The following is an 18,808-nucleotide window of genomic DNA, read 5'->3' on the forward strand; positions in this document are numbered from 1 at the left end:
AATGAACACTTAAAAGGACAGCTTATATTCTAAAAAAGTAAAAGTCAAGGGGAATACGTACAGCAAGCCAGGGATAAATTAACTGGAGGCTGAAAGCATTTTCACTCCCATCTGGGAAACTGAAAACAACCCCAAGAATATATCTTTCAAAGAAATAACAATGAAGCATAGCATAGAATCCATTGTTGAGGCATTCTCCATATAGCGCATCGGGCAGGCATGTGAAGGAAAAAAGATGTTCACGAAGTTTCCCCTGCAGTGAGAAAGGGGTTCAAAATGCCTCCTGCGTTTGATGCTCAAAGACATGCGCTCTGCGTCTGACTTTAAAAGAGGCTTTTTTTCACCTCTGAGGTAAATTTGCACAAAGATTTGTAGCAGTTGCTATGGCATTTTCAGAAACTTTCAGAACAGAGGTTTCTCTCCCTTAGGGCATACAGAACATACAACAATGGGGTGTCTAACAGTCATTTTGCCTGAGGAATAAACATGTGGTCTCACATTCCTACAGAGAGTCAGTTTTGGCCACCTGCACTTGAGAGAATGAAGATGCATCTTAGAAATTTGTGTCAGGGGAGGAGTGAAAAAAAACAGCAGCAGTAGGGTGAAGTGAAGTTGCAGCTAATGAGAGAGGCAGGGTACATAGGGATTTTTGAGTGCATCTGTTCATGATTAATGATTAGTGTTGGCGGCAAAGGAATAAAAGCATAGGGTATGTGGCAGTTGGAGAGCTCGCGGTGAGGGAGATCTTCCTTGTTGAGTAGGGAAAGGATTTAATCAGCAAAATCTGGCCTCGTGTGTTTGAGTTTTTAATTGTGTTGGGTATGTGAGGGAATGAGTGTGAGTGCGACAGCAGGGGTGTACCGGACGACAGCTCTGGGAGTGAGGGCCCTGTGTTAAGGAAGGAGGTAACGCAGGTTAGGATCAGCCAGCAGAGCAGCACCTGGGGTGGCACAAAGCCGGAAGTGTTCCTCCCGCGCAGTGAGGAGCGTGCTGAGCTGACAGGGAAAATCGCGCGTGTGAGTATGTGAGAGAGAGAGCTGCTATGCGAGCCGGCATTGCTAATGCTGTTTTCCTTTTCTCCAGAAGTGCGCAGCCCCTGTTGGTAAGAAAGAGAGGGGGCGGCAAAGGCTGCAGGAGAATAATTCATGCGAGTTCAGGGGACCCAGCAAACGGACACTTTCTTTGGGGTTTTCTTTTTTATTTTGAGGGGTAAATGGGCCCAGGAGAGTGCCGTGGGCCCATGCTGAACACTCTGCCAGCCCCCTCCCTCCATTTTTTTTTTTTTCTTTTTGCATCTGGGTGAGTGAGTGGCTGTGTGGACTCCCTCATTGCTGTTCCTCACCTTTAAGTGTGGTGTGATCTGGGTTGCACAGCAGAGGTGACAGGGTGTGTGGAAGTGTTAGTGGTGTATTTTGTGAATGGTGCATGGTTGTCTTTGGTGGGCTGATCTGGGTGGGGACAGTGTTTCCAGGGGGGGTTACCAAGACCAAGGGAAGGCAGAGTTAGCAATGGAGTCATGTCAGCGTCTGTGTGATGAACTGTTAAATCTAATAAAATGAATTTTTTCTTTATTCACTATGTCTGCTTGGGGGAGCTGAGTGGATTCTTGCACCAAAAGAGAACAGGGTTAGTGTTGGGAATGGAGTAGTGAATCCCCGGTGATATTTATAAGGGTATGTGAAAGCTTAGACACACAACAAGACACATGCAAAACAGATTACAAAAGAGAGCAGTTGACGGCAAAGCTAATCATTTCTCTCATCATTTCAGTAACCTATCAGCTGACCCTAGAATGGTAAACAAATCACTACACCATATGAGGCAACAGAACACGGAAAGATTATCTAGCCAACTTCCTGACTATTCTAAGGAAGACGAACAAGCTAACTAATAGTAATTATCATTATTGTTAGTTAGCATCAATCAGTTGCTAGGAAAAAGTGCTTAAGAACAGTTTGAACTCTTGTTTCAAAACTGAAATTACACTATAGTTATATAAAGTACAGTTCAAATTCTTTAGAATTAAGGCAGTTATGCAACACATTGTTCATAAATTATACAGGTCCAGAAATATGTTTTGTATTGGTTTTATTTGTGTTATTTTACTTAAGACCACTAGCTGGGGACGCAAACATTCAATCCTGTATATCCAGAAGGCACATCTGGCATTTCCTGTTAAATTCTTGAATATACGTCATTACCATTTACAAATGTCAATAACATGGCCTCTTTACAACTCTGTCTTTTTATTTCAACAAACTGGGAGGAGAGAATGTACAGGGGAAATACTCACACATCTTGCTTTAACCTACTCCTGAAGTAAAAAATTTAATGGTATGACAAGTATTGCAGCTGAATTTTGTAAATGTCATAGCACTGACTGTACTGGTACAGCCCAAACCCCTGTCTCTCAATCAGCATTTGATGTGCGCTTTCAAGTAAAGGCAGTTGTGCAAATTTATACAAACCTTCTGCGCTCCGTTAATTTGCAAAAATAAATAATTAAATAAATAAATATAAAAATAAAAAATACAGCCTGCTACATGGATTGGATATCAATACTACATTCAAAGAGATGATGTGATTCTTTTTTTATCATGGCACTCTCCAAGCATGAAATATTAATTGTGTGTTTACGAAGTAGTATGTCTGGAAGGATCACAGTGGGAAAAACATTGTAAAATGCTTAACAGCTGCGCCAGTCCTGCTCTGTTATGTATGATGATATGTTGGTAGAGGCAATTATAACTACAGATTTGCCTCAATATTTTCAATCTGTGTTGAAAAGAAGGCATATTTAACACTCTGAAGTGCTTTTGTTATTCTTATTCTTGATAGCCTGCTCTTGCAGCCCTGTATTTAATTTCCCATTGTACATTATACTCCTTTCACTGGAACAGCCTCTGCACTGAAGTGAGGCAGATGCCATCCCCTGATACATTGGCATGGAGCCAATGGCTAGTTTTCACACTACAAGTCACACAGTGCACTACAATGAAGTGAGTGCTCATTGGATGATGGGCACTGCTCCAGTGATGTCATCCAAGCAACTTGCAGGCACCTGACAAGTAGCAGGGTGTCTGAGAGCGGTGAGATGAGGAAACCCTGGCTGACCCACCTAACCCTGTCTCCAAAACATCATAGCCAACTTATTTTGCCACTGTGGGCCTCCCAGTCATTGTTGGCAGACAACAGGGTCGGTTTCAAACCCAAGCCATGGGGCTTAGTATGCACTCAAGACAACCATGTTGCAGACTGAGTCACTTGAGAGACCACTCACTGGACTGTCTGAAGCACTGTTGTCAGTGTTATGCATGAACGTGTTAAAAAAGCGCGTTCATTAAACATGCTCATTTTTTTTTGGTCAACGGTGAACTTGAACATATCCGTTTGTAACTAAAGAACGTGAACTTGAGCTTGTTCAGTTTTGCATGAGATTCGGAATCCTTGGATGTGTTAAAGTTACTGCTTGATGAATAATCATGGATGGCATTATTCCTTACTTGAGGCATTTTTATTAGTGCAACTCATCAGATAGACATCTCGACAGCTCGCAACCAACTGCCCATATTCCGCGTAACAATCACTGCGCATGTAGACGTACACATAAAATAGTCCCTGGAGAAGCTCATTTAAAAATGGAAGATATGAACTGGGACTGTGAACTTGTTCAAAATTCAAATGAACGTGAACTTGTTCATTTTAATCTGTGTGAACTGAACTTTGAGCTAGCTCTTGTGAAGTGTGAACTTGCACAACACTGACTGTTGTGGACAGTTCACGCAACACATTATGTTAGTATTTCTATATTTCTGAAGGGCAAAGAGCATCAGAGAACAGCTATGTGGTGGGGATGGCAGTCCATGCCATTGAGTCCTGCCACTGAGTTGATTTGCTCACAGATTCAGAGGAGCCCCCATATTACCACCTTCTTATGTAAGTAACTGTGCTAAATGAACCCAATTTCATGTTATGAAGTAATTGTGTAAAAATTTACAGCAAGGCTAAAATAACTGCAACTGTGCTGAATGTTTGTGGGTGCCCAGGTGCCCTTGAATATAATTGTTGCCCTAAGGCTCAAACTTAGGCTAACTATATTACTCAATAAAGGGCATATGATGTCCTATGATGGAGTTTTAGAACTGTTGACACTCACTATTGGTGTATTTACAGTTTAACAATGAGAGCTTATATATTACAATTCTTTATCAGAAACAGTCATTTCTTTTTAAGTATTTTAAGAGTTGGAATATGTAAAATGCAGTTTTCTAATGAAACTGATTTACATTTTACTGGAAGACTTTCCTGGCTCACCTCTAGATGGTGCTCTTCTTTAGCTCCGTGGTCCTTACATGTTTTTTTTTCTTTTCTGTACCAGAGAGGAGAGCAGCGGTTTACAGTCAGAAACCATTATGTATAGTATCATTGTAATATTGCAATGTTCTTTAAGCATGACCAGGTAACCATTCAGATTCATAGGAGTCGACAGTTTCCCACTGCATGTAATTGAAAACTGAAAATACATTTCCTTTTATATTATAAACATTTTTTGTTTGAACTTCGTAGACATTGAAGGTAACTTCAGACACTAATTTTGGACTAATATGTCTCTGGCTGCCACTACCACCTCCCCCGGGAAACACAACCCACCCACCTCCACCCACACTACTGCTAGTACCCCCAGTAATTAGTAGTCCGATTTGGGGAAAGAAAAAAATGCTTGTCAGTTCTCATTAAATGTAAGGACAGAATCTGTGGAGGAGGAGTTCAGAAGAATTGAGTCCTCCTTTTATATTTCATCTGAAAGAAATTTTTATGACCTCCTCAAAGAAAGCATTTTTTTTGTTTTATTCGCCTAAGGAATGCAATCTAGAGCTAAAGGAATGCCACTGACTCCATTTTAATTAAAGGGAATTTTTTTAGGCTTTTATTTTTCTCTCCAATAATTTCAAACCTTCAGTTGATTTGCTCTTTTCTTCAGCATGGGTTTCCTTTGCAAAACCCAAATTAAAGACAAGCATGCTGAACATACATGTAAGCTATTCTTGTGATACTGAAGACAAGAAGTTTTAAAGAAGTTTAACTTTTGTAGGCAATGCTCTTCACTTCAAAGGACACAGTACAGTTTTGTCATAGTCTGCAAAATATGCCAGGTTTCATGCTAAATGATTAATAGCTTTTCATATGACATCGTATTTCAATCTGCTATCAGTCTTTTACTGATTAGGATCAAAGTGAAAAACAGGACGAAAGAGGAAGCTGTCTCAGAAGTTTACATCAAGCATAATATTTTGTGAGGTGAAGTAAAACGGCTTGATTATTCCAGATCCCATGTTTAGCAGACTTATGCAAAGAGTGTATATAATTGTGAAGGTTAGAGAATTCAATACTTTTATTTCAAATGTTTAACCATCAGCAGTTAACCACACTCTCCCCTAACACAAGCACCATTACATGAAGGTTTTTATTTTCTCCCTTGCATATTCAGTTCATCTTTTTTTTTTAATAATTGTATTACATTTTTTACATACTAATTTTAGTTTGTAGTATATTCTAAGCTTACTCATATGTGCTTTTGTAGATTTTGTTCAATGTTTTCTTATGGTAATATATCTTCCAAAGTCACCTTGAGAATATCAGGCGAGTTAAATGCTTACTAACATACCTAACAACCACCAGACAAATTCAAAATGATTTTTATATTGAGACAAACAGACAACATCAAGACTAGAATAGCAAAACTTAACATCTCATCTTTAGATAAAATTAATATGCAAAAACAGTAAAAATAGCAGTATTCAATCAACAAGCAAAAAACTCAGACAATAGACAAAACAGATTTCTGCCCTTTCCATGATATAGATTGCTCAATCAGTCATAGCATCAGATGTTCAGACTAAGGCCTTTAAAGCATATAGGCAGCTACCTGCAGATTGTGTGTGTGCAATAGGGAGACTGGGCAAGAAAAAAGATTTAAGAATTTAGATTTAAGAATTTGGCATGGTAGTGGGTGCCAGATACACCAGTCTGAGTATATCAGTAACAGAAACCCTGCTGGGGTTTTCGCATATGACAGTGTCACAGATGTATTAAGAATGGTCTACCACCCAAAAAACATCCAGCCAACAGCAGTCCTGAGGTCAGAAACAGACTGTTGATGAAACAGGCCTATGGAGGCTGACATGACCGGCGCAGAGTAACATGTAGAGTCAGTCAGTACAGCACACTACAGTATAGTACAGTAGTGTAGCATAGTGGCAGCAGTATATATCATAGTGGTGAAGAGCAGGACTCATAACCGGTGTGATTCCCTGCTGGGGCACTACTGCTGTTGTACCCTTGCCTAAGTAAATATCCAATGTATAAATTGTAACTTATGTAAGTCACTCTGGACAAGAGTATCTGCTAAATACCAATACTGTACTGTACTCCTGTACTGGAACACAAATTCTGGACAATGGAGAATTCAAAAAAATACCACCTGGTCTGTCGAATTCCAGTTCCTGCTGTTTCACACTGATGGGAGGACCAGGACATGGCAAAAACATCCTGCCAGGTGTCATAAATGTGTTTTCGTGACAGAGCAATGCTTGAGTGCCACAGGATATCTGAAAATCAGGATGATCAGGTGCATCCCTTCACGGCACCATTGTCCCCATCTGCAAATGGGTTTTTTCAGCAGGATAGCACTCCATGCCACAAGGCTAGGATTGTCCCAGAAAGGTTCTGGGACAATGACAGTGAATATGGTTTACTGCAGTGGCCTTCCCAATCACCAGATCGCCATCCAATCTATCATTTGTAGGATGAGATGGAATGAGCTATTTGGAGTAGAGATCCATCGGCCAATTTTCAACAAATAGGGGAAGCATTGGATCAACATGGGCCATCATCTGTGTGCCACACCATCCACACACTGTTAAGTCCACACTCTGACAAATTCAGGCTGTTCTGAGGCCTGAACACCTTCTCTACAAGTAGATGTCCTTGTCCTTTTTTTTTTTTGCAGTTACATACTTCTTATTCCTTTATTCATTGGTGCTTTGAACCTGAGATACTGTAACTTGTTGAACAAGGCATTTCTAGTTGCACGTGTGCAATATTTGCAGACTTCTGAATTTACTTTCAGCACCACTTTGTAACTCAGCTCCCATTGGCAGTCTTCTCTGATGACATCATGTGTCAAGGCACCCCTGTCTGGAACGGGTTATACTGTTAACATTTGGCTCTCCATGCTCTGTGCTTATGTTTTACGTGAAATTCCTGATTGGTTGTTATCCCTTAAATCACATATGCCTCTTGGCAATGGCAAGGGGGAAGGCAGAAAACGAGGAAATTCAGCTACTGTGATTGAAACCTGACTCGGAAAGGTTATCCTGTCATGGGTAAACAAACCCCAAGGCTGAAATATGAATATCCAGTTTCTGAGTGGTAGTAGTCCAAAACAGAATAGGTTGACCCTTTCCGCATTGCAGGTAAGTGCTCCAACTTATGTATCTGTCTATTTGGCAGGCTACCAGAAAGCTCTTTTCCAGAGATCTACTGACTGAAAACATTTCCTAACCCGCTGTAACTCCCAAAGATATGAGATCGATCAATATATGGTCAAATGTAACAGCTGATTACCCGATTGAAGAATTTGTTGATATTTAATATGACACACAATTTGCTGCATTTGTTATTTTGTGTCAAAATGACAATTTCACAGTTTGAGATAAAAATGCAAACTCCACTGAAACTGTACAGTGTGAACACAGCAGGGGCATTTCTTGCTGTTCAAAAGATCAGGGGCTAAGGCAAGTTTGCCTGGGGCTTGTCTCTTTTTTTTTTGAAGGGAGATTGGCATCGGTAGGTTGGGCTGGTTATATCTACCTTTATAATAAATACATATTATCACACCTTTGGTCGCTGCAAGTCAAGTTCCACTGTGTTACACAGTCTGTCTGTTGTTTTGCTACAAACATCTCCTTTTTCAGGGCGAAAATATTTGGAGTTAGGCTTAAAAAATTCGGGTCTATAGCCCCGGATGATCGGACCTAACGACACCACTGGAACACAGTATTGTAATGTATTATTCTACAATGGGGAGCCCACAGCTGATGGGTTCTGAAGCACTGATCATTTTGGCAGCTCAATTTTAAAAGCAGACATAAATAAACTAAGAATTTCTTAGCTGTAGGATCAGGCGATAGGTGAATCAGTGAACAAAAAAAAAGCTTCCCTTTTACCCCTTATAGGCCAGCAGCACATGTGCATGCATCACCCAGTCGACTCACTCTCCTTGGGCCATGACAGCCTAACACATTTAAAGCCACTTCTGCTTTTCTCAGTGAGCCTCCCTGTTCTTTTTTTTTGTTTTTGTTTTGTTTTTTGTTCTTTTCCGGGATATCTTCCGACCACAGTATACACACCCCAGGTGAGGAAATGTACATTTGCATTTACAGTGAATGCAGTTTTGAGATTTACATGAGCAACCGTGTAAACCTTGTTCAACATGCTTGTTTGTACATGGATGTACTTTTGCCTTGCTCTGCATATGCTAATTGTATAAATACTCATAATGCTTTATGACTACTGTGAGAGGAAGCTGTGAGTTGATGTTTTGTTCATGGAGAGGAAGGTCACATTTTCATGTAAAGTCTGTCACCCTGACTCTTAACGACAGCACTCCCAATGTAGGCACCTCCCAAGGTTTTCAAAAATCAATTTAGTTGAGGTCAATAATAAATCCAGGTGAAATATTAACCAGACGAAGGACCAGAGCTGTAGACTTATTGTCCATGGGAATCTTTTGGGAGCCACAAAGGCTTGGTATGAATTATGTCATACAGATCTACTTAATAAAGGCTGTCAGTTCTGAACAGTGTAACACATGATAAATAGCTGAAGCAATTCTTTAGGACAAGTATTTACATGTATTAATTCATTGCCACATTGGCATGTTACAGGATCCCATTTTTCCCATTTTTCCCAAATGCTGGGGTATGTAACTGAGAAAAATTGAGTAATCTAATGGGACCTCCCATCAAAATGATGTGCCAACCCCCCCTTTTTTAACAAATTCAGCCATACCCTTTGTTATGGGGGGGGGGGGGGGGGGGGTTCTCACATACAGTTTTTACCCTATCGTAATTAACATGTTTTGGAACATTAAAAGGCCCCGATGACGCAGAGTGGATATGACAGAAATTTCTATATCCATTAAAAAACATGGGACAATGCTGCCATAGCCAGAATTAATAAATGAAAAACAGAGTACTTTGCGAATCATCCCAAAAATAGCAGCTTCAGTTTTATAAGCTGTCCCAATTGTACCAGGACATATCCCATCAAGTATGGAAACCAAGCTGTCTGTGCTATTTAAGACTTAACTGTCTTGATGATTTAAACAAACTTGCCAATGTTTCCTTATTGTGGTGCATGAGCGCTGTAATACCTATCAACAGCTTATATTGCACAATGACATACAGTATTAAATGTGGGATATTAGAAATGAAGGCTTTCGCCAATGGCTTTTACTCTCAGTGCTCATTTCTTCCCTATGTCCTTGCATCTGACACATTTTATCATCATGTGTTGTAATTTTACTCTCATTCTCTTTTTAATCTGCACTCTTTCACGTCTTAATACATTATATTGATGCCCTGTTTAGTAAGGCATCATTACATCATTAAAGTAATGACACGAAGAAACCTTAAGTCCTGTACTCATTGTCACATTTAGAGTTAATGCTTTTGATTAAAAAGGCTTTTGCTCTTGCACATCCTTGTCGGATATAATTCATTTATTACAAATCTGGCTTGTGGTGCAAAGGGAAACGTCAAGCAACAGTGAGCGATTGGCAAACAGGATGTGCCAAATGGTGTTTCTGAGCGAATGTTTTAAATATGAGTCCTGAGTAAGACAAGGATAAGACTAGATAATGTACTTCTGGATTTAATTTGGCCTCCATTTAAAGATTTATAACAAGAAAATGTAAAATTGTGTAATACCCTGTGGTTGGCCTTTGGTTTTTTTTTTTAGGCAGAAATATTTATGAGGGAGAGTTTATGAAGAATATTCATTTTATTTTAGAGTCAAAGAAAATCGTTCTACTGCTGTTTTTTGTTTAGTCATGGAACACAGTATTGTTATGTCATCAACACATACTCAATGCCTGAATGTGACTGAATGTAAATGAATAAAACGGTTAATGGTTTCATGATGTGTATTTAGGTTGGCTCAAAGGTTGAAAACACAAATGCAAGTCTTCTTTTTTCTGCTTGTGGTTTGCATCTTAGAGCCACTGTATGTATTAGCTGAAAAGCCAACATTGACATGGAATGAATGTTATTCACTCAAAATGTGGTCTTAGGGAAACTTCCACAAGGGTTAGAGCTTGGATTCTTAAGGGAAGGATGACAACTTGGTGACGTATCTTTGTCGGTCCCATTATGTGTGTGTGTGTGTGTGTGGGGGGGGGGGGGGGGGTGTGGGGGGGTTGTGGTGGAATTTTGCTTTTCATCTTGTTGGCGAAGTTAGCCAGTTTTTGTGGCTAAAACCCCACTCATACTCTGCAGGATGTCATGGAATTAGTTCCTTTGAAATTGGGTAAAGGCCGGAGCTCACCAGCAACATCTCATCCAGCTTGAATAAAGTCTCTGTATACATTAATCGCAATTGTTCAAGTGTTGACGTTTGAATCACTGGCAAAGCTTGTCAATTCTGCCTTCTCCAAATCCTGGAGGGATACTGATTCCCGTCTTCTACATCTTTGATCTCTTCAATCAAAACAGTGTAGTTGGACTGATCCCGACGAGCTGAGGCAGAGCCTTTCATTGATGAAGTTCGATTTCTTAAATTATTAACCAGACTGGCAAGAAACTGCTGGCACCGATATTGACATTGCCTGTTAATGAAATGGTCTTTTGCAGCTGTACTTTGAGCTGCAAGCTTTTTAGTCCATGGCCGTCCTCTAATTCCATGTATGAAAAGCATGCTGCGCTGAATCAGGTTTATAGAAACTGATGTCAACCATTTCTGTAAGCATTCTGGCACCAGAGTGAATTCTCGCACTGAATTGTACTTGAAAGGTAAATCTGAAAGAATCTGCTTTGAAGACAGAAAGACCGACCTTCATAAGATTTTCTGTCATGGGCAAGAATGCACTCAATGATTAAAAACTGCCCCAGCTACAGACACTGTACATATTGACCTTGCAACCCATCGTGTGCTTATGACTTGGCCAGTCCTTGAAACTTGTGGTGGTTCACAAAGTTGTCTCTGGTTTAGAAACGTGATGTTATCTACACATAGTTTCATGATGTGATGTGATCTACACATAGAATATATTTTGTCCATTTTGACTGAAAATGGTTTAGACCACTATATACCTGCAATGACAAATAATGACACCAAATAATGGCTCTGCTCCAAAAGCCTTGGTACAAAGGCAGATTTGTTTCCCCAGCATGAAAGTGGTGCTAACAAACACAATTAAGTGCTTTTTCAAGAAGATGTCACCAAAACCAACTGCTCAGCCTTTGCAATAGATGTACCACAACTGTGTAACATTTTCAGTTTGATGTATTTGAGGTTCGATGTGATTAAGAAAAAACAATATTTTTATTATTTTGTTTAATTCATTTTTTTTTCATTGTTTTTATGATTGTCATAGGCACAGATTAATGCATTTATGATACTTGAAGATGGTATATTTATGGTAGTTCAGTACAGAGATTTTATGATCTACATCCCGGATGTGTTCACAAGTTTTGTTCCGCATCTTAGAAGCAATGTTATCAGTTATTTGTGAAGCAATGAATCTAGAATGCAGTCCAGGTTCTGTATGACTTCCATTTTCTCTTGGCAGTTCCAGCAAACCACAATGATCAGAAAAGCATCTGTCATGTTGAGCCACGTAATATGCTGAAAGGAACGTTGCACAAGTAGCTTTTAAGTAAGAAAGATTCATGCTGTCACACATCTTTTTGACAGCCTCCTCTCTTTTTTTCAAGAATATTCTTTACTGTTGTGTGAGCCTCAGGTTGCTTGTGATGAAATATTTTCTTTCTGAGCCATTTTGAATGGTATATGGACAGTTTGAGGAGGACACACTAAATGAATCCCATGACATTTTTACATCATCATTTCAAACAATAACATCTAGCAATGTTCTTCATAGACCAGTATTGTCTCAGGTTTTGAGATTATTTAGTACATTATTATTGTAGTACACTGATTCTCAATACTGCTCCTGGGGCCCCCCTGCTCTGCACGTTTTCCATCTGTCCCTGCTCTACCTACCTGACTGAACTCATCTGTGGCACTTCTGATTAGCTGAGCACACCTGATTTAATCAAGAGCATGTTTGGAGCAAGGATAGATAGAAGATATTCAGGACAGGGAGGGCTCCAGGAGGAGGATTGAGAAACACTGTTTTAGTACATTAGCAAAGAAGATTGTTGTTGTTATCACTTTAATTTTTGTGATATACATCTTGTTTTGCATGTCCCTGTATATAATCCAAGCGTATATCCCTATGCCCTGGGGATACTGAGCGCCTGCTTTTAGCCCAGAACTAGCAGCTGGAGAAGCATCAGGAATTTATAGGCTGGGATCAACCATTAGGTTTGGTCCTCAGTGGGAAAGGGACTACTGTTGATGCACAGAAAAATCGCAAGTGTCTTCTCTGTAGTAGTGGAAAGTCACACTTCAAAGCAGTTAAGGGTTTATGTCATAAATGATGAAAGAGCTGTATTGGATTTACATTTTAATAAACCGTGTTTGCTTCTATCAGCAGGGGACCAGGTTGATTCCCAGAAGGAAATGTAACTACAATAATTCACCAAGACAAAAGGCTTGATGCCAATGAAACCATAAGGAGGGAAACAAAAGGACAGCTATCTAGAAAGGCTTTATAATGCTTTTATGATTACTGTACATCACATGGCCATCTACAATTAGCTTTCGTCTCTAGACAGTGCAATGAATTTGTAAGCCATTATTGTGGTGGATAATGAACAGGAAAAGACCTTCTCTAAAAAAATAAGCATTTCATTTAGACAAGTCATTTTTGATGTGAAGAATCTTAGATTTGTATATTAAAACTGTCCCCATATTTATTTATTGCATGGGTTTAAATTGTAAGTGTAATGAGCAACTGATCCACATAGGAGCTTTTTTTCCTTCTCGACCCACTTTGGTTAATCTGTATTCCTTGACTGGAATTTTGTAGTCGCTGACCTTGATTAACGTAAAATGGACATGGAAGTGTTTATCGATCTCCTCCAGCAGACAGCAGGGAAATGGCAGTGGCTTGATTAACAGATGATGGTCATGCTACTTTAGGCAGCTGCACCATTAGAAACACAGAGATATAACTTTTATGTGACCTGCCACAAAGGAAGCGTTGAGAAAAACTGGATCATGCAGGGCACTTGCCCCGACAGGAGGCATAACAGGTTAACAAACTGATGCCTTTTCTGCAAATGCAGGAGCCAGCAGAACTGAAGTGTCCTTTTGGTTTTTGGTTTCGTTATTGATTTTCTATCTTCCGAATTACACAATGGCTTTCAGTAATAGGGACAGGTGTTTCCAGTAAGGCATAACTCACATTCTAACATCCAAAAGCTTATTTGGAAGAGGTCCAGCTGAAATTCAAGGGCGGATTTGCACCTGCAGTCACATATTATTGTGAGTCCCAAGTGAAATGTGGGAAAATACCAGGAGGCTGTACCTGTAAAAAGAATTAGTAACATTTAAAAAGCTGGGGTTTAAATGTTGTATGCTCAAGCTCTGCCAAAAGATAATGCGTTTTTTACAGTGGTTATTAAAGCCACATAAAGAGCCCAGGTTTAAAACTATAATAATCACATTAAAAATAACAAATGCATCTGAACAAACAGAGACTATCAAACAGAAGTGAAAAACACAGCAGACTAATTGTATACTTTGACAGCCTTAGGTAAGACACTTGTTGTAAAATAAATGTAGGGTATAATGTAGTTTAAATTGATATTCTGTAGGAAAATATAAGAATATTCTTAATTTACGAGATAGTTCATTCTCTCCATTTTATTCTGTTTTATTCCTTATTGCTCTGATTAATACATCAAGCATGAATACTTGCTCTTTCCTCTTGAAGAGTTTATGATACATGGCAAATATCACAAATGGAAATATGTATGAGGTTACCACACACAAGTGCCGCATAAATAAAAACAAAACAATTTAGATCTCCAGATCTTAACCAATGCACCCCCAGTACTGATTTTTTGTTTGAGTGGATTTTAAGTATACTTTATGTACGCTTTGGATATACAATACTGAAAAGTCATTAAATTTTGTAATAATAATAATAATAATAATAATAGATTGGATTTATATGGCACTTTTCCAGGATATCAGCATAGCTCACAGGGGCAGCAGTGGGTGAGGCTGGGTTGGGGGAGGGGGTGAACCTGGGGGTGATTCACCTCAGCCACCACCTAACATGAGTGTAGCACCCATGTGGAAGATGCACAGGAGCCGTTTTGGGATAGAATACTCCCCACACATCAGATGAGATGAGATGAGACCTAAGTATTTGCATTTTATCTAAGTATTAATTGTATATAAGTATTAATTTTAAATTAAATTAGATGAAAGGCATCATTAGGCTGTCAGATTTAAAAGCCTCAGTAGGAATTTGGCCAGGACACCACAAAAGTTACTATAAGTTTCATTTCCTCTTTGATGACCACAGGACTCAGAGCTTTAGTTAACCGTCTCATCCAAAGGATACTAGTTGTTTCATTTCTTTTCTCTCCCGTTCTCATTTCTCTTATTGCTCTTAAAAAAACTGAACATGTTTACATGCCATTCTGTGTACTTCTTTCCCTGTCACACCTGGCTGGCTGTTGACTTTTCTTATTTTCTGATCAGGGGTTTCTTTTTAAATGCATAAATGCATAAAAGTCAGGTAACACCTATTCAAGAAGTGAAGGAAGGTCACACCTTGTACACACTTAAACGATAAATGCAAAGAAACATCCCCAGTCAGTTTAATGAGTGAGTCACATGATTTTTTTACAGCACAAGTGAGTATGAACACAACACACAAAACACACACAAAAAAAAAATGAAAAATGTGGTTGGAATTTATTAAAGAGAACAGAAAATTGATTTCAGAACAAGCCATCTGCATGTTGTTGCCTTTTTTGATTTATTTTATTTTACATTGTTAATCACACGTAGCCTGCATAATACATAATGATATTTGGTTGTAAAACATACTGTACACACTTGCTTGCCTGGATTGGGGCACCACTCTTTGAAAAAAAAAAAAAAAAACATTAGAAACAAAGAAATTAAGATATGCATTAATGATTTGAATTTTTTGTACTAAAACTCCATCTGACGTAGATGTAATGCCTGAAAGTGTTTTCATTTCCATATTTCCTTTTTTTTTTAAAAAAAAAAAAAAAGTGACTTGGAGCATTATAAAATCACCTATTTTGCCAGTGCTGCTTTGGAAAGCTCTTAAAAAGGATCTGCTCAGGGTGCATTCAGCAGGCATACACAAATAGTTGCGGGGTGTTTCTGTACCACAGAGCTGCCGTGTCTACTCATGCATGGTGTGTGGGCTCTTCTGAGACACTGTCCTGCTGCTCTGGCTTCCCGCAAGCTGATTCCCTAGACAAGGAATGCGTTTTGCCAGTATCTTCTGGAAGTGGCTCCGGAACTTTTTGCCCACAAAAGTGTAGAACACAGGGTTTATGCAGCAGTAGAGGAAGGCAATGTTGCGGCTTACATACAGTGCATGGTCTAGACCTTCGGTACATGGATGAGCATCTTTGCTGGGTGAGTCTTGGAGAGCTCTCAGCAGTATGACCACGTTGTAAGGTGTCCAGCAAATGAAAAATGCCACAATTATCACAAATATGAGCTTCACGGCCCTGCACTTTTCCCTCATCCTACTGTGTATGATCCTCACCGTGATTCTTATGTAGCAGTACAGGACAACGGCAAGAGGAAGTAGGAAAAACACGACAAACTGCATGTAGTCACCTATGAGCTGCCATCGAGTCAGGACCTCTTTAGAGAAGCCAGTCTCCTCGCAAAGGGTACCGGCGTCACCATCGGTGCGCACGTCAAACAGAATCATCTTTTTCAAGCTGGCTAGGATGCTAATGAACCACACGGCAGCAGAGGAGATGCAGGCGTACGTGTTCCTTCTCCTCTTGAGAGCGGTGATGGCATGCACCACGGCCAGGTACCTGTCCAGGGTCATAAGCGTCAGGAACAGAATGGAGCTGTAGAAGCCAATGTAGTACACACTGCTCACCATCTTACACAGGGCCGAACCAAAGATCCACTCCGAGGCATGGTACGTAGCCCAGAAAGGGAGGCTGGAGGCGAACACCAAGTCAGAGATGACCAGGTTCAACAGGAAAATGTTGGTCATGCTGTTGAGTTTCTCGTACTTGTAGATGATGTACAGGACCAGTACATTCCCAAGCAGGCTGAGCAGGAAAATGCAGTGGTAGAAGGTCGGAAGGTAGACTGCACCTAAATGGTTGACGTTTCTTTTGGGACACAGAGTCACGTAATCATCATCGAAACTGCTATTGTCATACATCCACGTACTGTTGCCAAGCATGGAGGAATAGTCATAATCCATCACTGTGCCTTGAGTTCGACCTGTCAGAACATTCACCATCATCACTCAATCAAAAAATGCTGTTAAAATGTGCATGTTAAAGATGTCTTATTCATGTGGCTCACTTACCAGTCTTTGGGATGGTGTCAGTGCAAAGCACAAAGAGGAGGATGAGGCGTTCAGTTTTGTCTGGTGGGTGGCGTTTCGGCCACAAGAACTATGATTCAGAGTAGGCGTTGCTCAACATTCTGCTGAAACATTTACAGAACAGGATTCAGTGATCCCACTACCAAGTTAATCCCCTATGTGATTATTTGATGATTATCTGATTATCTTTTCATTACTTTCCCAAGTTTTTTATAATTATGTTCTTTTCTCAGAAAACAGAGCAGGCTCTTCCCATCATTCAACAACGGAAAATATTTCACTACATAATTTTATGACGTGCATGTCGTTAGTGTCACTTAGGTCTCGATACTGGCTTCTTTCCCGGTCTTGCTCCAACTTTAATGTTCAGCAGTAAGACATGAGCAACTCATGGTCCTTGAAAAGAAAGAGCGACCCAGTCATTAAATGACTTATGTTAAGGAATGGAATGAAACAATGGTTGCGCAACAATTTTAATGAAATGTTCATCCATGGACATGGCCTTTCCCACATCTAATAAGTACACACCTTGCCAGGGTCTGTGCTAGGTCAGAATAAGTATATATTAAGTAAATATAAGAACACTTTTTCCCACTAACCCAGCACCCTCCTACAGCATGCAGAATGTTAAGGCAAACTGAAATCTGAATCACCTAGATGGTAAGGATTGGTCTTTTAAAAAGCACCATCACCACGGTAACAGGTCATCAATGTGTCAGCTTCCTCTTTCCCCACAGCTTTTTTCATAACATTCGTCTGCAACTGTGACCAGCAACAGATGTTTTGCATTCCCTGTACTTATATTGCAAATAACAAATTGTATGCAGTCCCTCTTTACTTATTCATTAAAGAAAATGTGTGCACGGTGACCTTATTAGAAATATCAAGGTGTTTCCCTTAGGATTTGAAACAGCCACACACAGTAAGCTTCATTTCTGCCTTACATTCACACACGATTAGAAAATAATAAAACGCTCCTCATTAATTTCACACCTTGGCTAAGTTGATTAAATCTTGTATACTGTCCCAGTTATTAAGTAACACCACATGGGAAATTCTTTCAACCATGTAAACCGCATTGATGTAGTACAAATGAATGTGCACCTACACATCTGTGCACGTAAAAAGGGATTAACATTAAAACAAAGGCTTGTTTATAGTTTTTCACAGCATTAAATCAATAAAACAGTAAGCCCCCATGACTTAACAGCAGTGTTACTGGTAAGTGTTGCACTGCATTGGTGGTGGATTGACCATGGAAGCTGTTTGTGTTTGTGTGTGTGTGTGTGTGTGTGTGTGTGTGTGTGTGTGTGTGTTATGGGAGGGGGGCTCAAAAAGTCCAGTTCACAAGGGTGTCATGGATAAACAGTTATCTCTGAATTACAAACACCATCCACATTAATACATAAACATACAGAAATGTAAACAACTTAGCTTAAGGATTTGGGCCTCTCTTATTAATAGGAGCTGTTGATGTCTGGCATAGGTCAAACCGATGAATCAGAGTCTTGTCGGGACTTGTCTGGACAATGTAGTCTATATGAATAGCTTGGATGAATGGGACATCAAGGACGATTGCAAGACACATCTTACTGAATTCAACATGTAGAATCCTGACTTGTGGGACTTGTGGGTTACCGAAGGGGTAACAATGATTTGTACATTACATTCAAGGCTGCAAAACGTGAATAATGAAGTCAATGCTGGAAACTCAGCCTGTGAAACCCACCATAATGAGTGGCAGACATAACAAAAACCTCTTGAGTTAGGTTCAGGTGCTCCGGTGAAAGCTTACCGGTGCAATGTAGATCATGTTCAATTTCACCAAGGGAGTTCATAGCAGGAGACAGTAATGGTGTAAACCCGCAACTTTGGAGTCTTCACTCCCTCTTTTGACTCTCCTCATTTTGGCTAAAGTGAAGCAGCATATGGTGGATTTGTAAAGCAGTATCCAATAAAAATAAACAATTTGCAAAAAAAAACATGAACATTCAGATCGTTTGTTAAATAAACGGAAGTTTATTCTGATGTTTGTCTTTA

At 39.7% G+C, this 18,808-nt stretch overlaps 1 protein-coding gene across 1 annotated transcript; it reads right to left on the reverse strand.

Moving 5' to 3' along the window:
• Window positions 1-15,583: 15,583 nt before the first annotated feature.
• Window positions 15,584-16,642, reverse strand: LOC118773623 (C-C chemokine receptor type 4-like). Its single transcript, XM_036522638.1, has one exon. It carries the CDS (start codon window positions 16,640-16,642, stop codon window positions 15,584-15,586), a length of 1,059 nt encoding a protein of 352 aa, XP_036378531.1.
• Between the last annotated feature and the right edge of the window lie 2,166 nt (window positions 16,643-18,808).

Source organism: Megalops cyprinoides, chromosome 2 (assembly GCF_013368585.1).
Source record: "Megalops cyprinoides isolate fMegCyp1 chromosome 2, fMegCyp1.pri, whole genome shotgun sequence".
NCBI lineage: Eukaryota > Metazoa > Chordata > Actinopteri > Elopiformes > Megalopidae > Megalops > Megalops cyprinoides.